General features: G+C 49.3%; 1 protein-coding gene across 1 annotated transcript in view; it reads left to right on the top strand.

The window, feature by feature from the left end:
* The window catches only part of PIP4K2B (phosphatidylinositol-5-phosphate 4-kinase type 2 beta), an 82345-nt gene that overhangs the window by 16316 nt on the left and 44441 nt on the right, over nucleotides 1–21588 (top strand). The window contains exons 3-7 of the mRNA XM_075350107.1: nucleotides 2996–3092; nucleotides 6210–6362; nucleotides 7685–7831; nucleotides 7906–7944; nucleotides 17286–17399. Coding sequence (XP_075206222.1) covers nucleotides 2996–3092; nucleotides 6210–6362; nucleotides 7685–7831; nucleotides 7906–7944; nucleotides 17286–17399 — 550 coding nt within the window. The remainder of the gene's footprint in view (nucleotides 1–2995; nucleotides 3093–6209; nucleotides 6363–7684; nucleotides 7832–7905; nucleotides 7945–17285; nucleotides 17400–21588) is intronic.

Below are 21588 nucleotides of genomic sequence, written 5' to 3'. Positions count from 1 at the left end.
TTGAAGACATTTCCACGTGGTGGGGCCGCGGCAGCCGCCATTATCTCATGCTATCTATGGTGGTTGTGACCCTTCACAACCACAATTGGTGAGTGTATCATATTATATACTACCTCACTGTTTATCTGGTAAGACCCTATCAGAGCTTCTGATTTCTAGCTATATTATTTAAAAAAAAGAAAAAAAAAGGAACGCGTTTCGGAGCCAAGCTAGCTCCTTCTGGCATGTTGCACCTTATTTTTTAACCTTCACGTTTCAGTGTGGACATCACTATTTTAATCCTGTCTACATTTGCACCGTTACTTCTCATTCCATGAACCGGACCTAGTCGGGTTCAACAGGTGGAATTTGGGACTGGTGATCCACGTGTTTTTTCATTGTTGTGTCTGGCATTTGCACATCCCCATTGGTGAGCACAATTCAATTGTTTCTTTTTCAATTCTCAGTTTTTTACACTATGGAGCATTCCTTCTAATTTGTACAGTATTTGAAGGAACTCAGCAGGACGGTTGCTCCAAACATCTTGGCAATCTTCTTTTGTCAAAATTTTTGTCTCAATGTAATTTCAAACTGACTCTATGTTGTTGCAGCGATAAGGGCTCTGTGGGGACCATATCCTCATGATCCATCATTCAGTACCATCAGGGAGCTGTCTGGCCCCAGATATACTCTGCAGCAGGACAGCGATACCCCCCCCCCCCTCCTCCGCCCAAACAGCCAATGTCATTAAGAATTATCTTCAGAGTAAAGAACAACAAGGAGTTCTGGAAGGGATTATGTGATTGCAGTGTATGTGGGATTTCATGAAGAGACAGAAAACTCTTCTCAAGGCTACATCCACAAAAGATCTGTGGTCAGTTCTACAAGATGTTTGGAATACCTCCCTGTAGAGTTCCTTCAACAACTGTGTACCTAGAAGAATTGTGGGAAGGAGCCTGCTGGGGGTGGTGCAGACTTGTTGCAGAATATTTCTATATAGTCTCTGGCTGCATCTTTAAAGGGAACCTGTCAGGTCCCTTACGTGCTCTAACCTAGTAGCAGTGTGATGTGTGGACTAGTAACCCCTTGCTACCCATCCCCATGTTGTAATAGTGTGCAATATGAATGTATAAAAATATGTTTTATTAATTGTATACCCTATGTAAATGAGCAGGGGCTCTAGCCCCATGGGCATCACATCACACTGTGGGCGTTTGCATGTTTTCCGTGGTATCACGCCCCTGTGGGCGTGATACCATGGACTTAATTGAGTGACGTCCCGTCGCTCCTTGAGATCCCGCACGTACACACTTACCATTCTGCAGCCTTGTTATCTGGGTGCTTGCTTCTTATCTTCAGACGCACACTGCGCATGCTCAGAAGAATCCTGCGGTTCTGGTCATGCGCAGAGCGCATCTGAAGACGAGAAGCAAGCACAGGCTGTGGGAATGGTAAGTGCGCATGCGCGAGATCTCCAGGAGCGATGGGACGTCACTCAAGTAAATCCATGGTATCATGCAATGCCCAGGGGGCTAGAGCCTCTGATCATTTACATAGGGTACACGGAAGTAATAAAACAGATTTTTATACATGCACATTACACAATATTACAACACAGGGATGGGTAGGAAGGGGTTACTAGTCTACACATCACACTGCTACTAGGTTAGAAAATATAACTTCCATTGTGGTTTGGCAAAATATATCAACTGACCTGTTACCTTTTAACTTCTGTGAAGGTGGTCACAATCTGTCAACATAAGATCCTATATGATGCAATTGCATGAACAGTACCATTTGAAGCTTTTATCACAGTTCATGATGATGATTCCACAGTGCCTGTTATGGGAGGGTAGAGTTCAGTCAACCCTGGTTTGTATATTTATCTTCTTAATATAGTTAAGAGCATATTGGCCCTGTGATGACCGCTGTCAGAGCTGGTTCTGGGTCTAGCAGGTCATATGCTGATGTCCTGAGACAACATGGGATAGATAACAGAGCATAGAGTAATAATATGGAGGATAAGCGCTAGAAAGCAAGATGGTGGCTGAACTACTTGGATGTGTGCAGTGTATAAGAAGTGGAAAATGTGATATGCAATCACGCGGGGCAAAGTTTTAAAAGGAAACTGGGAGAGCTTCTAAAAGTCATAATTTGGTACGAGAAGGCTTAGGTTTCTGGCTAGTGGGAATTACCGTTAGTAACTATTCTTTCCTGGTGAATGTTATAGATGGATTGCTAATACAGCCCGCTCCTCTATAGAGCCCCTGGCACACAGCAGAAGACAATGGCTGCAGATCGTTTTCTGCACGTCAGAATTGACCTTTAGTGTGCCGACAGACCTGACCTGCGTCTGCACTGCAATCCATATGAGGCCCGGTGACACATTGCAATGAAATGGTTTTCCTCTCATTGTTATCTGTGGAGATTGATAGAGGAAGACGCTGTATTGGTTCTTGTGTAGCTTATCTCTTATCAGGCAACTTTCTGAGGTTTGTCCCTCCTGTCAGCACTTCTCTGCTTCGCTCCAGGTTGAGGTTTCCTCTGTTCTCATTGGCAAACCTTTATTTCTTGTAAATAATATTATATAGTAACCTCCATATAACAGCGTTGATGACCAAAGTGCCTCCTCTGGAGCATATCCACATAGCTGATGGAGTGGACTATGCCCCACGTATAGTGCAGGCCGTCCTGTTCCTGAGCACTGACGGCTTAGTGCTGCTTCTGATCAGCTATGTACAGTGTATGTGTATGTATGTATCTATGTATGTGTACAGCTATGGGCACACTTTGACACTGTTGATGTTTCCTTGTCTATTATTTCTCGCTATCAAAATGCCTAACCCCTGACAAAACTGATTTATAGGTAAATGGGGCTTGTCAGTTGCCATTAGGATCACTCGCTTTATAAATGGAAACCATGGTGCCGTATAAATAAACCCTGAACGTTTAATGCGCGCTAAGTGTGCAATCTCGTCCTTTCACGTCTTTATAAAGAATGAATTCTTATCTCCAGAGAGAACCTGCCGAGCCGTTTCAAATTTAAGGAATATTGTCCCATGGTCTTCCGGAATCTGCGAGAGAGGTTTGGAATCGATGATCAAGATTACCAGGTAAATGCGTATAATGCTGCTGCATATAAGTTCCGGGTTGTAATATGCCACCAATTGGCATCTGTGGGCCCATACCATACCATACGTCATACAGAGGTAAAGACTTTTCATTGGATGCACTTCATCGTGACATTCTTCCTTAAAGGGAACCTGTCAGGTGCAATATGCACCCAGAATCACGAGCAGTTCTGGGTGCACATATCTAATCCCTGCCTAACCGTCCCAGGCTATATGAGCATACATAAAGGGAGCTTTAAAAAAGTAATTCTCAAGATTCTCAAGATCCTTTATGATATGCTAATGAGCACAGGGACTAGTAAAAGGGCGTTAGGTCCTGCTCTCATTCCGCCATCTTAGCATGGCACCAGGCCCACAGAGGAGTGCTAAAATGCTATTCAATGCCCATTGCCTAACGTCATCTGTGGGGATGCGCTTACCCGTGTCCGTTGTCACTGCTTCCGAACGCTGGGCTTAGGGTCAGTGCGCATGATCAGAATGCCAAGCTTATCCATAAGATCATGCGCACTATTGAAGCCGGGTGTACGCGTCTCTGCTTCAGAGGGGTCTAATGCACATGACCGGAACTGCTGGGCATTCTGATTATGCGCACTGACCCTAAACCTGGAGTTTTAAAGCTGTGACAACAGACACAGGTACATGTGTGGGTATTGAATAGCATGTTAACACGCTCCTGTGGGCGTGCTAACATGCTAAAAGGGCAGAATGAGCACAGGGACTAACTAACAGCCTTGCGACTAGTCCCTGTGCTCATTAGCATATCATAAAGGATCTCTAGAAATACTTTTCCTAAATATCTTTGTTTGCTACTATAGCCTGGGACGGTTAGGCAGGGATTATAAACTTAGAACTGCTCATGGTCCTGGGTGCATATTGGACCTGACTGGTTCACTTTAAAGCCATGTGCACTTTTTGATTTGTTTTTTAGTGCAGTTTGTTGCCCTAAACTGCAAGCAATTGCTTACCTTGCAAAGTATACGAGAATTCAGAAAGGCTGTGCACATGTTGCTTCTCTTTTGCCTGCAATTTTGGGTGCAGAAAAAAAGAAGCAGCATGTACATTTTTCGCGTGTTTTTCGGCCAGAGGTGTGTTTTCTGCTGAAGAAACAAAACTGCAGTGTGCGCACATAGCCTAAGAGCAAATATCTCCACAGGGTATACAGCAGCACATGGAGTATTTAAAGAACTCTGCTAGGGCCTGCCATACAATACTGTGCAGCGTCACTGGCTCCAGGCCTTGTAGGAATTTTCCTCTAGATGTCTATATCCCTAAAATACAGCCGAGACATGGTAGTGGACTGTAGGGATTTGCTGTGCCACTATAGGGACTTGGTATACAAAGTCTGAGCACATACATTAGCGGGATGAAAAAGTATTAAATTACAAAGTGCTAGGAAAAAGAAAATAATTTTTTTAAAAATACTCTTCATTGTAAGTATGGAGGGCTTTTAATTTTATTGTTTACGTCTTGTTGCCTAGGTAACCAGCCTTCCCTGCAGTCTTCTGGGTTCATTTTTGCAATAGAGCTTGTAAGAGCTGCTCTGCGGCTGGTCGATTCTCTGTATCTAGCCTGCTCCAGTGTTTATGCAATAGAGCTTGTAAGAGCTGCTCTGCGGCTGGTCGATTCTCTGTATCTACCGTGTTTCCCCGATAGTAAGACACCCCCGATAGTAAGACGTAGTGGGGGTTTTGGGGGGGTCGGCTAATGTAAGACGTACCCCGAAAGTAAGACATAGTAAACGGAAAGCGTTATTTATTTATTTTTTTTCTTCTTTACAGTACCGGCCGAGCGCCCAGCTGAGCGCCCTGACATGCCGGCGGCCGAGTGCTCAGCTGAGAGCCGTCACATGCTGGCGGTCGGGCGCCCAGCCGAGCGCTCAGCTGAGCGCCCTGACACGCCGGCGGCCGAGCGCTCGGCTGAGCGCCCTGACATGCCGGTGGCCGAGCGCCCAGTTCTTCTTTACAGTACCGGCCGAGCGCCCACCTGAGCGCCCTGACATGCCGGCGGCCGAGTGCTCAGCTGAGAGCCGTCACATGCTGGCGGTAGGGCGCCCAGCCGAGCGCCCTGACACGCCGGCGGTCGGGCGCCCAGCCGAGCGCCCTGACACGCCGGCGGCCGAGCGCTCAGCTGAGTGCCCTGACATGCCGGCAGCCGGGCGCCCAGCTGAGAGCCGTCACATGCCGGCGGTCGGGCGCCCAGCCGAGCGCCCTGACACGCCGGCGGCTGAGCGCCCAGCTGAGTGCCCTGACATGCCGGTGGCCGAGCGACCAGCTGAGCGCCCTGACATGCCGGCGGCCGAGCGCTCAGCTGAGAGCTGTCACATGCCGGCGGTCGGGCGCTCAGCTGAACGTTCGGCCACCGAGAAATGTTGCAGTAATGTTGTCCGTGGTCCATCAGGACCACGGACAACATACAAAAACACGCAGCCTCAGTGCCCTCATGTGCAGCAATCGCGGCAAGTCCCCATACGGTACATTGCATGGAGACTTGCTGCGATTGCTGTGGGATTTTTTTCCAATATAAGACATACCCCGAAAGTAAGACATAGTGGGACTTTTAGGGGTAAAAAGAATGTAAGACACGGTTTTACTTTCAGGGAAACACTGTAGCTTGCTCCAGTGTTTTTTGCAATAGAGCTTGTAAGAGCTGCTCTGCGGCTGGTCGATTCTCTGTATCTAGCCTGCTCCAGTGTTTTTGCAATAGAGCTTGTAAGAGCTGCACTGCGGCTGGTCGATTCTCTGTATCTAGCCTGCTCCAGTGTTTTTGCAATAGAGCTTGTAAGCGCTGCTCTGCGGCTGGTTGATTCTCTGTATCTAGCCTGCTCCAGTGTTTTTGCATTCTCTCGATGCTGCAGAGACAAAGCTGCCTCTGATAGCACCCTGGGAGAGCACACAGTTAAAACCAGCAGCTTAGCCATGCTGCTGGCCCAAAACTGTCAATCAAGAAGGAGAAGATCGCTTCCCCACGTCCAGCAAGCAGGTGCGGTTGTCTCCTGAATATGAAATGTTGAGAAGAACTCTTTATGCCTTAATGTCGTATTTCAAGGAAGTCTAAAGTGGGCACTTATCGAAGATGTGATTCTGGCTATTTCCCTTCTAGAACTCATTGACCCGCAGCGCACCTGTGAACAGTGAGAACCAAGGACGTTTTGGATCACGATTTCTCATCACCTTTGACAGGCGGTTTGTTATCAAGACAATATCTGGGGAAGATGTGGCTGAGATGCACAATATTCTGAAGAAATACCATCAGGTAGCTGTTATTGTGATTAAACCTTTTTGTACCATGACTTCTATACGCTATCAACTCATCAGCTATGTTTTTAGGACACACCTGGCTCACCCTGAGACTCCCAGCACCCCCACTGATCTGATGATTGAGGCTCTTCAGTCAGCTAATAGGCCCGTAAAAGGGATCTGTCTGCAGGTGTTTGCTATTTAATCTGAGAGCAACATAATGGGAGGGCGAAGGGCTGATTCCAGGGATATGTTCTATTATTGTGTGCTGTAGTTTCAATACAATCTATTGTTTTATCAGCAGGAGATTATCACTGTAGGACTAGGTTTCACAGGCAAGACAGTCCAGCTAATCTGTGTAACCCCGCCCTCACCACTGATTGACAGCTTTCTGACAATGCATACTGTACACAGGAAACTGCCATTCAGGGTTGTGGGTGGGGTTATACAAAGCTCAGCATTCAAAGCACTGCTATAGCTACATCAGAGAAAACCGATTCTCTCAAAACTGCATCAAACAGTCCAGTAAGTGATACGTCGCTGGAATAGGGTTCTCTGCCCCTACAACATACTGCCCTCAGATTAGACTTCTCATACAGTATCTTTTACATACCCTCAAAGTCAAAACTAGTGAACAAACCACCACAAAGGGCCCTGCTTGCTCTAGTATCAAGACGTACATTTTGAAAGGATAATAGGAGCCACTATTGCATATTGGTTTACAGAAGAAGTGGTATCTCAAGTGTTCATGTTATTCTCTATACATGGGGTAGAGAATACCTTCCTGATTCCTAGGGGCCCGGCAGTTGGAACCCTCACTAATCTTGAGAACCAGTCCTGTGACGAGCCCCATTGTGGTCAACCATGCACCCTGCTGCTCCATTCATTCTTATGGGAGTGCTAAAGACCAGTCGAGAGCGACACTCGGCTATCTCTGGCGGTCCCATTTAGGAATGGGGCAGGTCAGAGTCCTGGTTCTCGGGACTGGATTGGGTTCCAGCGGTAGGACTCCAAGCAATCAGGAAGTTATCTTCACTTCCAAACTTGAGAATACCTCATGTGAAAAATAATAGAACAGAACTGCCGACTGCACGGAAGATCAGGAGCGGTGTTGGAAACACCCATGAAGCTTCATCCCGATGGTTTGGACTTTTTTTTTTTTTTTTTTTCATAGGTGATGCCTTTAACATCAAACAGAGGTATTGAAAATGGTGCAAAATTACAGCAAATTGTCTCTTCTTTGCAGAAATGCATTGTCCCATCAGTCTCCTTTCCATATTCCCTTCTTGTCTCCACATTTGTGGCTCTTCTAACCAATCGCCGTCTCTTTCTTTGCAGTTTATTGTGGAGTGTCATGGTAACACTTTACTTCCTCAGTTCCTTGGTATGTACCGACTCACCGTAGATGGGGTAGAGACCTACATGGTGGTCACCAGGAACGTGTTCAGCCACCGTCTCGGGGTCCACCGCAAATATGATTTAAAGGTACACGCCATATATATTGATAGATGCGTGTGATTGTAGAGATCAGATCTTAATCTGTGTATTTGTCTCTTCAGGGCTCCACTGTATGTAGAGAGGCCAGTGATAAAGAAAAGGTGGGTAACTGCATCTGTGCTGGTAGCCGGAATATACAGAGGCCAGTATATGGTGATACTGATCTGGCGTTCAAGTGTCCGTCTATTATTATTATTATTATTATTATTTATTTATAGAGCACCATTGATTCCATGGTGCTGTACATGAGAAGGGGGTTACATACAGAATACATATACAAGTTACAGTAGAGAGACTAGTACAGAGGGAAGAAGACCCTGCCCTTGCGGGCTTACTTTCTAAAGGATTTTGGGGAGGAGACAGTAGGTGGGGTGTAGGTTGCGCGGCAGCTCCGCACGGTGCTGGGGCGGCGGCTCCGCACGGTGCTGGGGCGGCGGCTCCGCACGGTGGTGGGGTCATTGAAGGTTATAGGCATTTCTCAAGAAATGAGTTTTCAGGTTCCGTTTGAAGTTTGCAAGTGTAGTAGATAATCTGACGTGTTGAGGCAGCGAGTTCCAGAAGACAGGGGATGCTCGGGAGAAGTCTTGGAGGTGGTTGCATGAGGAGCGAATGAGAGAGGAGGAGAGAAGGAGATCTTGGGAGGATCGGAGATTACGTTTGGAGTGTAGCGAGAGATTAGTTCAGAGATATACGGAGGAGACAGATTATAGATGGCTTTGTAGGTCAGTGTTAGTAGTTTGAATTGGATACGATGGAAGATTGGGAGCCAATGGAGGGATTTGCAGAGAGGAGAAGCGGGGTGGTATTGAGGAGAGAGGTGGATCATTCGGGCAGCAGAATTAAGGATGGACTGGAGAGGGGCGAGCGTGTAAGGGAGACCACAGAGGAGGATGTTGCAGTAGTCGAGGCGGGAGATTGAGAGCATGCACTAGAATTTTTGTAGATTGAGAATTGAGGAAAGGACGGATTCTGGAAATATTTTTAGTTGAAGACGGCAGGAGGTGGTCAGGGATTGGATGTGTGGTATAAAGAACAAGGCAGAGTCAAAGGTCACTCCGCGGAACCGAACTTTGGGTGCTGGGGAGAGCGTGATGTTATTTATTGTAATAGGTAGATCAAGTAGAGAGTGTAGGTGAGACAGAGGAAAGATGATCAGTTCAATTTTGGCCACATTGAGCTTTAGGAAGCGAGAGGAGAAGGAGGAGGATATAGCCCATAGGCACTCTGGGATTCTGGACAGCAGAGATGTGATATCTGGACCGGAGAGGTAGATCTGAGTGTCCTCGCCATATAGGTGGTACTGGAAGCCATGGGACTTTGAGTTGTCCCAGGCCAAATGTATAGATGGAAAAGAGTAAGGGTCCCAGGACAGAGCCTTGAGGGACGCCAACAGAGAGATGGCGGGATGAAGAGGTTGTGTGGGAGACACTAAGGGGTACTTTACACGTTGCAACATCGCTACTGATATATCGTCCGGGTCACGGTTGTTGTGACGCACATCCGGCACCAGTAGCGACATCGCAATGTGTAAACCCTAGGAGCGACGATAAACGAGCGCAAAACAGTCAAAAATTGCTGATCTGTGTCACGTCGTTCATTTCCATAATGTCGCTCCAGCTGCAGATACGATGTTGTTTGTTATTCCTGCAGCACCACACATCGCTGTGTGTGAAGCCGCAGGAACGACAAACATCTCCTTACCTGCCTCCACCGTCAATGCGGAAGGAAGGAGGTGGGCGGGATGTTACGTCCCGCTCATCTCCGACCCTCCGCTTCTATTGGCCGGCCGCTTAGTGACGTTGAACGCACCTTCTCCTTGGGGGGATTGTTCGGCGTTCACCGCGACGTCACCGACAAGGTATGTGCGTGTGACGCTGCCGTAGCGATAATGTTCGCTACGACAATGATCACCAGATATCGCATGTGCGACGGGGACGGGTACTATCGCGCTCAACATAGCTAGCGATGTCGCAACGTGTAAAGTACCCCTAAAAGTGCGGTTGGAGAGGTATGAAGAGATCCAAGAGAGGGCGAGGTCTCTGACACCGAGGGAAGAGAGGATCTGTAGTAGCAGGGAGTGGTCGACAGTGTCAAAGGCTGAGGACAGGTCTAGAAGTAGGAGTATAGAGAAGTGCTTGTTAGCTTTGGCAGTAAGTAAGTCATTTGTGATTTTAGTCAGGCCAGTTTCAGTGGAATGATGTGGATGGAAGCCGGACAGTAGGTTGTCAAAGTGAGAGTTAGAGGAGAGGTGGGAGGAAAGTTCAGCATGGACGTGCTGTTCCAGGAGTTTTGAGGCAAATGGGAGTAGTGATATGGGCGATAGCTGGTAGTAGAGGTTGGGTCGAGGGAAGGTTTCTTTAGGATGGGTGTGACTGTTGCATGTTTAAAGGCAGAAGGGAAGTTACCAGTTGTTAAAGATAGATTGAAGAGATGGGTTAAGGTGGGAATAAGGATAGTGGTGAGGTTGGGGAGGAGTTGGGATGGGATGGGGATGGGGTCAAGTGCGCAGGTGGTGAGGTGTGCTCTTGAGAGAAGATGTGTAAGCTCTTCTTCGGTGATGGTGAGGAGGAAGTTTATGGGGTGGGGCAGTGGTCTGTTATATGAAGGGGTTGTGGTGGTTGAGCAGAAAAGACTTGTCTGGTTTCTTCTATCTTTTCTTTGAAATATGTGGCAGAGTTCTGCAGAGATGAGGGAGGTTGGAGGGGGCAGTGGTGGGCGAAGGAGGGAGGTAAAAGTATTAAATAGCTGTTTGGAGTTGTGTGCTAAAGAGGATATAAGAGCTCTGAAGTAATCCTGTTTAGCAGAGGTAAGGGCCAAACGAAATGTGTGAATTGCATTTTCTTTGTCGCTCCATTGGGAGACCCAGACAATTGGGTGTATAGGCTATGCCTCCGGAGGCCGCACAAAGTATTACACTAAAAGTGTAACGCCCCTCCCCTTCTGCCTATACACCCCCCGTGCTCCCACGGGCTCCTCAGTTTTTTGCTTTGTGCGAAGGAGGCAGACATGCACAGCACAGCTCCACAGATTAGTCAGCAGCAGCTGCTGACTATGTCGGATGGAAGAAAAGTGGGCCCATATAGGGCCCCCAGCATGCTCCCTTCTCACCCCACTCTTGTCGGCGGTGTTGTTAAGGTTGAGGTATCCATTGCGGGTACGGAGGCTGGAGCCCACATGCTGTTTTTCCTTCCCCATCCCCCTTAGGGCTCTGGGTGAAGTGGGATCCTATCGGTCTCCAGGCACTGAGACCGTGCTTCATCCACAACTCCTGCGGACCCTGCTGGATAGGAGCCGGGTATCGTTCAGGGACATGGCCCTGCTACTTGGAGGTACTCTGTGTCCCCGTGGGGACCTCGCACAGCAACACTCCAGCATTGCTGGGTGTGCTAGTGCACCGGGGACCGCGGCGCTGACCGGGTTAAATGTGCCATTACACACTCAGCGTCGCTGAGTGTGTTTGTGTTTGGGGACGACCGCGCTGACCGCCGCTGCCATGTTTAACACTGAGGCGCGGCTGGGACTTGTAGTGCGCCGGGGACTTCCGCGCGGCCGCGCTTTTACGGCGGCCGCGTTTATTACTCGAGTCCCCGGCTTTTGCGGCCTAGTCTCTTTTCCTCCCACCCCCAGCCCTGACAGGCAGGGGAAGGGCGGGACGCTGTTCGGGACGAGCAGCAATGAGGGCTGGAGCATGCTTTGCATACTCCACCCTCCTCACTGTGCACAGTGGGGCTCCAGTTCCCGCACTTTCTGGGTCACGCCCACGGCTCCCTCCTCTCCTCAGGACGCCGGCAGCCATTCCTGTCAGCTCCTCGGACGCTGCAGAGGGGGACATATTCTGGGAGACCCGGGCAGGGATTCTGGTGGCCTCACAACCGCTTTAAGCGGGTGGTAAGCAGCACCTGTGGTGCTAGCCCCATTGTGCAGAAGTGTAATTATAAATTATATGTTTATTTACACTGTATGGTGCACAGTTGATTTCTGGCTATATACCCTATTGTGTGCTCAGGGAAGACAATAGCATGGCGCCCACAAAAGGCAGGGGTGCCAAAACACAGGCTTACTATGCTGCCTGCGCCGCATGTACGACGCCGCTACCGGCAGGTTCCACTGACCCTCACTGTGTGCACTGCTCGGCCCCTGCTGCACTTACTCAGCCGGAGCCTCTGCTAGGGGGGGCCCAGGGGGAACCACCTGCTAACACTATCCAGGTGACAGGGACGGAGTTTGCAGTCTTTACGGATAAACTCTCTGAGACTATGGCTAAGATACTAGAAGCCTTGCAGTCCAGACCGGTATCTCAGCACAGGGACACTGTTGAATCATTGTTCCCTGGCCCCCCTCAGTTGGACCAACAATGTCCCCCCGGGGATTCTCATAGATACCTGGCTGAGGGCTCTGACACAGACCCCAGTCCCAAACCGACTAAGCGAGCTCGCTTGGCAATTCCCTCGACATCTTCATATTGTTCAGGGTCTCTGCGGGGGGAATCTCTGGTGGATGATGCGGAGACAGCTGATCAGGATTCTGATCCTGAGGCCGCTCTCAACCTTGATACTCCTGATGGTGACGCCATAGTGAACGATCTTATTGCGTCCATCAATCAAATGTTGGATATTTCTCCCTCAGCTCCTCCGGTGGAGGAGTCAGCTTCTCAGCAGGAGAAATTCCGTTTCAGGTTTCCCAAGCGTACACCGAGTATGTTTCTGGACCACTCTGATTCAGAGAGGCAGTCCAGAATCACCATGATTGTCCAGATAAGCGTTTTTCTAAGCGCCTTAAGGATTCACGTTATCCCTTTCCCCCTGACGTGGTCAAAGGTTGGACTCAGTGTCCCAAAGTGGACCCTCCAATCTCCAGACTGGCGGCTAGATCCATACATGCAGTGGAAGATGGGGCTTCACTCAAAGATGCCACTGACAGGCAGATGGAGCTCTGGTTGAAATCCATCTATGAAGCTATCGGCGCTTCTTTTGCCCCAGCATTCGCAGCCGTATGGGCGCTACAAGCTATCACAGCAGGTCAAGCGAAAATTGACGCAGCCACGCGCACGTCCGCGCCGCAGGTGGCGTCCATAACCACTCAGACGTCGGCATTTGCGGCTTACGCTATTAATGCTGTCCTGGACTCTGCGAGCTGTACGGCGGTTGCATCCGCCAATTCGGTGGTACTCCGCAGGGCCTTGTGGCTACGGGAATGGAAGGCAGATTCTGCTTCCAAAAAGCGCTTAACCAGTTTGCCAATTTCTGGCGACCGATTGTTTGGCGAGCGTTTGGATGAAATCATCAAACAATCCAAGGGGAAGGATACATCCTTACCCCAGCCCAAACCGAACATACCCCAACAGAGGAGGGGGCAGTCGAGGTTTCGGTCCTTTCGGGGCGCGGGCAGGTCCCAATTCTCCTCGTCCAAAAGGCCTCCGAAAGTTCAAAGGAACTCTGATTCATGGTGGTCTAAGTCACGTCCTAAAAAGACCACCGGGGGTGCCGCTACCAAAGCGGCTTCCTCATGACTTTCGGTCTCCTCAATCCGCATCCTCTGTCGGTGGCAGGCTTTCCCGCTTTTGCGACACCTGGCTGCCATGGGTAAAAGACCGTTGGGTGAGAGACATTCTGTCTCACGGTTACAAGATAGAGTTCACCTCTCGTCCCCCGACTCGATTCTTCAGGTCATCCCCGCCTCCCGAGCGAGCCGATGCTCTTCTGCAGGCGCTGGGCACTCTGAAGGCAGAAGGAGTGGTGGTCCCTGTTCCTCTTCAGCAACAGGGTCACGGTTTTTACTCCAACCTGTTTGTGGTCCCAAAGAAGGACGGGTCTTTCCGTCCTGTCCTGGACCTGAAACTGCTCAACAAACACGTAAAGACCAGGCGGTTCCGGATGGAATCCCTCCGCTCCGTCATCGCCTCAATGTCCCAAGGAGATTTCCTTGCATCAATCGATATCAGAGATGCTTATCTCCACGTACCGATTGCTCCAGAGCACCAGCGCTTCTTGCGCTTCGCCATAGGAAGCGAACACCTGCAGTTCGTGGCACTGCCGTTCGGCCTGGCAACAGCCCCACGGGTTTTCACCAAGGTTATGGCTACTGTAGTAGCGGTCCTCCACGCTCAGGGTCACTCGGTGATCCCTTACTTGGACGATCTGCTGATCAAGGCACCCTCTCAAGAGGCATGCCAACACAGCCTCGACGCTACTCTGGACACTCTCCAGAGTTTCGGGTGGATCATCAATTTTCCAAAGTCAAATCTGACACCGGCCCAATCGCTGACATATCTTGGCATGGAGTTTCATACCCTCTCAGCGATAGTGAAGCTTCCGCTGATCAAGCAGCGTTCACTACAGAAAGGGGTGCAATCTCTCCTTCAAGGTCACGCACACCCCTTGAGGCGCCTCATGCACTTCCTGGGGAAGATGGTGGCAGCAATGCAGGCAGTCCCTTTCGCGCAGTTTCACCTGCGCCCTCTTCAATGGGACATCCTACGCAAATGGGACAGGAAGCCGACGTCCCTCGACAGGAACGTCTCCCTCTCTCAGGCGACCAAAGCTTCCCTTCGGTGGTAGCTTCTTCCCACTTCATTATCGAAGGGGAAATCCTTCCTACCCCCATCCTGGGAGGTGGTCACGACGGACGCGAGTCTGTCAGGGTGGGGAGCGGTTTTTCTCCACCACAGGGCTCAGGGTACGTGGACCCAGCAAGAGTCCTCACTTCAGATCAATGTTCTGGAAATACGGGCAGTGTATCTTGCCCTGAAAGCGTTCCAGCAGTGGCTGGAAGGCAAACAGATCCGAATTCAGTCGGACAATTCCACAGCGGTGGCATACCACCACCACATATCAACCACCAAGGCGGCACACGCAGTCGGCAAGCCTTCTAGGAAGTCCGGCGGATTTTGATGTGGGTGGAAGCCACGGCCTCCACCATCTCTGCAGTTCACATCCCAGGCGTGGAAAACTGGGAAGCAGATTATCTCAGTCGCCAGGGCATGGACGCAGGGGAATGGTCCCTTCACCCGGACGTGTTTCAGGAGATCTGTTGCCGCTGGGGGGTGCCGGACGTCGACCTCATGGCGTCCCGGCACAACAACAAGGTACCGACGTTCATGGCACGGTCTCAAGATCCCAGAGCTCTGGCGGCAGACGCCTTAGTTCAGGATTGGTCGCAGTTTCAGCTCCCTTATGTGTTTCCTCCGCTGGCACTGTTGCCCAGGGTGTTACGCAAGATCAGGGCCGACTGCCGCCGCGTCATCCTCGTCGCTCCAGACTGGCCGAGGAGATCGTGGTACCCGGATCTGTGGCATCTCACGGTCGGCCAACCGTGGGCACTACCAGACCGACCAGACTTGCTGTCTCAAGGGCCGTTTTTCCATCTGAATTCTGCGGCCCTCAACCTGACTGTGTGGCCATTGAGTCCTGGATCCTAGCGTCTTCAGGATTATCTCAAGAGGTCTTTGCCACTAGGAGACAGGCTAGGAAACCAACGTCCGCCAAGATCTACCACAGGACGTGGAAAATGTTCCTGTCGTGGTGCTCTGCTCAGGGTTTTTCTCCCTGGCCTTTTGCCTTGCCCACTTTTCTGTCCTTCCTTCAATCTGGACTGGAAAAGGGTTTGTCGCTCGGCTCCCTTAAGGGACAAGTCTCAGCGCTCTCTGTGTTTTTCCAGAAGCGCCTAGCTAGACTTCCACAGGTACGCACGTTCCTGCAGGGGGTTTGTCACATCGTTCCTCCTTACAAGCGGCCGTTAGAACCCTGGGATCTGAACAGGGTGCTGATGGTTCTTCAGAAACCACCATTCGAGCCAATGAGGGATATCTCTCTCTTACGCCTTTCACAGAAGGTGGTTTTCCTAGTAGCAGTCACCTCTCTTCGGAGAGTGTCTGAGCTAGCAGCGTTGTCGTGCAAAGCCCCTTTCCTGGTGTTTCACCAGGACAAGGTGGTTCTGCGTCCGGTTCCGGAATTTCTCCCTAAGGTGGTATCCCCCTTTCATCTCAATCAGGATATCTCCTTACCTTCTTTTTGTCCTCATCCAGTTCACCAATGTGAAAAGGATTTGCACTTGTTAGATCTGGTGAGAGCACTCAGACTCTACATTTCTCGTACGGCGCCCCTGCGCCGCTCGGATGCACTCTTTGTCCTTGTCGCTGGCCAGCGTAAAGGGTCACAGGCTTCCAAATCAACCCTGGCTCGGTGGATCAAGGAGCCAATTCTCGAAGCTTACCGTTCTGCTGGGCTTCCGGTTCCCTCAGGGCTGAAGGCCCATTCTACCAGAGCCGTGGGCGCGTCCTGGGCTTGAGGCACCAGGCTACGGCTCAGCAGGTGTGTCAGGCGGCTACCTGGTCGAGCCTGCACACTTTCACGAAACACTATCAGGTGCATACCTATGCTTCGGCGGATGCCAGCCTAGGTAGACGAGTCCTTCAGGCGGCGGTTGCCCACCTGTAGGAAGGGGCCGTTTGACGGCTCTATTACGAGGTATTATTTTACCCACCCAGGGACTGCTTTTGGACGTCCCAATTGTCTGGGTCTCCCAATGGAGCGACAAAGAAGAAGGGAATTTTGTTTACTTACCGTAAATTCCTTTTCTTCTAGCTCCAATTGGGAGACCCAGCACCCGCCCCTGTTTTTTTGTGTACACATGTTGTTCATGTTGAATGGTTTCAGTTCTCCGATATTCCTTCGGATTGAAGTTACTTTAAACCAGTTTATAATTTTTTTCCTCCTTCTTGCTTTTGCACCAAAACTGAGGAGCCCGTGGGAGCACGGGGGGTGTATAGGCAGAAGGGGAGGGGCGTTACACTTTTAGTGTAATACTTTGTGCGGCCTCCGGAGGCATAGCCTATACACCCAATTGTCTGGGTCTCCCAATTGGAGCTAGAAGAAAAGGAATTTACGGTAAGTAAACAAAATTCCCTTCTTTGAATGTGGTGAAGTCTTCCTGGGAGTGCGTTTTCTTCCAGCGCCGCTCTGCAGCCCTAGACACTTGCCGAAGCTTTTTAGTGAGGCTGTTGTGCCAGGGCTGTCTATTGATTCGTCTCACTCTGCCATGCACAAGGGGAGCGACTGAATCAATAGCTGATGTGAGAGTGGCGTTGTAGAAAGTGGTGGAACTGTTTGTGTTGTGGAGTGAAGATATGGAACTTAAACCCTCATGGTCACTACTTACCATACGCCTTCAGTGTTTGATCAGTGGGGGTCCAACCCCTACAGCCCCTCCAATCAGTACAGTGCTCCTAAAAACTCACCACCGGCCTATCCTAGGGAGACACCATGAATTTTAAGGCTCTGGAGGACCCCTTTAAATTCCCATTTTATTATTTCCCTTTTTCTAGTCATTACATTGCATTTACCTAATTGTCTTTATTACCCAATGTTTCCTACTAAGCATCTTACTCCAGAGTATTTCTCACGTGATTATGCTTCAGTGGTCAATTCCCCCCCTTATTCCACAGGCCAAGGATTTACCCACGTTTAAGGATAATGATTTCTTGAATGAAAGGCAGAAATTGCATGTGGGCGAGGAGAACAAGAAGATTTTCCTTGAGAAGCTAAAAAGAGATGTGGAGGTGAGAGCTGGCATACATTACTGCGACTTACAAATGGACGGAAATGCGTCTGTGGTCTCAATAAGTTTGTTTTCTGGTAAATGAGCAGAATATTTCTCATGTTGCGGTAAGTAGGAGAGAGACATAAAAGCCATTATCAAGGAAAGACACAATAGCCTGGCTTCCCGGTTATAATTGAGAGGAACATGTCTGCTCTGATAAAGGACATACCGCAAATGACGACATAATGTCTTGTCTGTGATTCTATCCAGGGAATCCAATTCTTTAAAGGGGTTGTCCAAAACTAGAAAAACATGGTTGCTTTCTTTAATATCCATGCCACATCTGTCCACTTGTAAAGTATGGCGTTACAGGAAAAGGTCCTGTTCACACTGTTTCTGCAGCACGTCCTGGAGTTCCTTCTAAATCCAAACGGCCAATGGAGACACAGCATATACTGATAAAAGCGTGGCCTAAATGACCCCTGGAACCTGGCTCTCCCTCCTCCTTCCCGAATATGTCCATTCAGATGTGCACATGCCGCCGATCACCTGACGACCGAACACAGCTTGTTCATCCAGTGATTGGAGGTCTATGCCGACATGATAATCGTCATTGACAGCACATTACCTTGTGTACATTGGAAATGTGCTGCTAACATGATGCTGTAGGGGGCCTAATGATTGTATAAGCCATCGTCCTGCTCCCATCAGCATCGAATGAACTGTGTAACCAGACCAGTCTACAAGCACCAATCGACTTGTATGTAGTTGATTGGCACCTGTTAACTAGGCAAATTTGCCCTTTGGAAAAATGTACTTTTTGTAGGCTTTGTTTATACAGAGGTCATGCTGAGACTTTTAGCCACAGCAGACCTGTGCCGCTGCAGTCTATTTATGCAAGACTAAGTGATTGTGCAATTAAAACCCGCAGTATGAACGGCAGCCTTAAAGTTTAACCGTCATTTTAATTTTTATTTCATAAACTAATAGTACACATGATAATAAGCAACTTTGTAATATATCTTATCAGATGAATTTGCTTTTCTTTGTCGCTCCATTGGGAGACCCAGACAATTGGGTGTATAGCTACTGCCTCCGGAGGCCACACAAAGTATTACACTCAAAAGTTTAAGGCCCCTCCCCTTCTGGCTATACACCCCCAGTGGGATCACTGGCTCACCAGTTTTGTGCTTTGTGCGAAGGAGGTCAGACATCCACGCATAGCTCCACTGTTTAGTCAGCAGCAGCTGCTGACTATGTCGGATGGAAGAAAAGAGGGCCCATACTAGGGCCCCCAGCATGCTCCCTTCTCACCCCACTTTTGTCGGCGGTGTTGTTAAGGTTGAGGTACCCATTGTGGGTACGGAGGCTGGAGCCCACATGCTGCTTTCCTTCCCCATCCCCTTTCGGCTCTGGGTGAAGTGGGATCATATCGGTCTCCAGGCACTGAGGCCGTGCTCCATCCACAGCTCCTGGGAATCTGCTGGACATGGAGCGGAGTATCCTCAGGGACATGGCCCTGCTACGTTGAGGTACTCTGTGTCCCTGTGGGGACCGCGCACGGACACACGGCAGCATTGCTGGGTGTGTTAGTGCGCCAGGGACGGCGGCGCTGCCCGCACTAGTGCCATCGCACACTACAGCTTGCTGGGTGTGTTAGTGTATTAGGGGACTACCGCGCTAACCGCCGTTGCCATTTTTATTTCGGGCGCGGCTGGGACTTGTGGTGCGCCGGGGACTTCCGCGCCGACCAAGGCTTATATGCCGGCCGCGCTTATCACTCGAGTCCCCGGCTTGCGCGGCCTAGTCTCACTTCGTTTCCGCCCACAGACCTGCCAGTCAGGGTAGGGGCGTGACGCTGCACAGCACGGCAGCGCTGAGAGCTGGAGTATGCTTTGCATACTCCACCCCTCTCACTGTGTGCACTGTGAAACCGGCAGCGCTGAGAGCTGGAGTATGCTTTGCATACTCCACCCCTCTCACTGTGTACACTGTGAAGCCGGATTCCCGCACTTTCTCAGGCACGCCCACGGCTTCCTCCTCTACACAGGACGCCGGCAGCCATTCTTGTCAGTGTTTTCTGTAGCGACAGAAGAGACAAGTTTAGGAATCCCTGGCAGGGATTCGGATAGTCACACAACCGCTGTGACCAGGCCAGGGCTGTGGAGTCGGAGTCGTGGAGTCGGAGTCGGAGTCGGAGCTCATTTTGGTGGAGTCGGAGTCGGAGTCGGTATAAAATGCACCGACTCCGACTCCTAAAATATATAATAAATTGGGGACAGGAGTGCAATGCAGAATGTGCTGAATATTTTACTAAATAACAACATTTAGTATAATGCTTATATTTAAGTGAAAAATTTATTGTAGTACAATGTGAACATCAGACATTTAATTGTTTTTATGATACAATAATCAAGATATTTGGATAGAACATAAAATATTTATTGGAATACAACTTTAGAACACAAAAAAACTAATAAATTGTAAATATGTAATATATATAATATATATATATATATATATATATACACAGTGTATATACACACACACAAGATATATATGTAATCTACTGTATATTACATAGTGTATTACATATTTACAATTTATTACAGTTTTTTGTGTTCTAAAGTTGTATTCCAATAAATATATTTTATGTTCTATCCAAATATCTTGATTATTGTATCATAAAAATTATTAAATGTCTGATGTTCACATACACATATTCATGTACTACAATAAATTTTTCACCTAACTATAAGCAATATATGTAGGAGTCGGAGTCGGAGCCGGAGTCGGAGCCGGAGTCGGAGTCGGTGCAAGAGAATTTGAGGAGTCGGAGTCGAAGGTTTGGCTTACCGACTCCACAGCCCTGGACCAGGCGTTAAGCAGCACCTGTGGGGCTGACTCCACTAGTGCCGAAGTGCACATATACATATATGCTTATTCACTATGCATTGCACTGTTTAGCTGCATTTTTGTATTTACCCTCCTTGATTGTGCGGAGGACATAACAGCATATTGTCTGTGTAAAACAGAGGTGCAGAAGCACATGTTTTCTATGCAGCCGGTACAGCATGTACGGCTATATGGCCGGCAGTGTACATAGACCCCCATTGTATAATACGGAGTCTCTGCTAATCGTCCAGGACTATGGCTATGATACTAGAAGCCTTGCAGTCCAGACAAGTCTCTCAAATCCATGGCCACTGTTCATTCATTATCCATGGTCCCCCTCAGTGGGAACAACTTTGAGCTCCGAGGGTGTCATGTGCTTCCCAGAGTGACGGCTCTGACACGGACGACAGTCCCAGACAGCCTGAGAGGCTCACTATGAGCGGCCCTCGACTTCATCACACTAGTCAGGGTCCCAGCAAGCGGACTATCTGTGAGATGTGGCGGAGGTAGCTGCTCAAGATCTAATCCTGAGACCGCTCTCAATCTGGATACACCTGATGGTGACGCCATAGTCAATAATCTCATAGCGTCCATCAATAGAATGTTAGTTATTTCTCCCCCAGCTCCTCCAGTGGAAGAGTCAGCTTCATAGCAGGAGAAATTCCATTCACGTATCCCAAGCGTAAATTAAATACTTTCCTTGACCACCCTGACTTTACACAGGCAGTCCAGGAACACCACGCTTATCCAGTTAAGCGCTTCTCCAAACGGCTGAGGATACACGTTATTCCTACCCCCTGACGTGGGCAATGGCTGGACCCAGTGTCCCAAGGGGCATCCTCCAATCTCCAGCTTGCAGCTAGATCCATAGTTGCAGTGGAAGATGGGGCTGCACTTAAGGATGCCACTGACAGACAGAGGGATCTCTGGTCGAAATCCATATATGAGGCTATCGGCGCGCTGTTAGCTCCAGCATTCGCAGCCGTAGAGGCACTCCAAGCTACTTCAGCTTGTCTTACACAGATGGACACGGTCACACGTACATCTGTTCCGCAAGTGTCATCCTTAACCGCTCAAATGTCTGCATTTGTGTCTTATGCGATTAATGCTGTCCTAGACTCTACGATCCGTACGGCAGTGGCGTCCGCTAACTCCGTGGTTTTACGCAGGGCCTGGGTGTTAACTGAATGGAAGGCAGATTCTGCTTCCAAAAAAGGGCTTAACCAGTTTGCCTTGTTCTGCTGACCGACTGTTTAGTGTGCGTGAGATGTAATCATTAAACAGTTCAAGAGTAAGGATTCTTACTTACCTCA

The sequence above is a fragment of the Anomaloglossus baeobatrachus genome, chromosome 5 (genome assembly GCF_048569485.1).
Source record: "Anomaloglossus baeobatrachus isolate aAnoBae1 chromosome 5, aAnoBae1.hap1, whole genome shotgun sequence".
NCBI classification, from domain to species: Eukaryota; Metazoa; Chordata; class Amphibia; order Anura; family Aromobatidae; genus Anomaloglossus; species Anomaloglossus baeobatrachus.
This window is presented reverse-complemented; position numbering and strand designations above follow the sequence as displayed.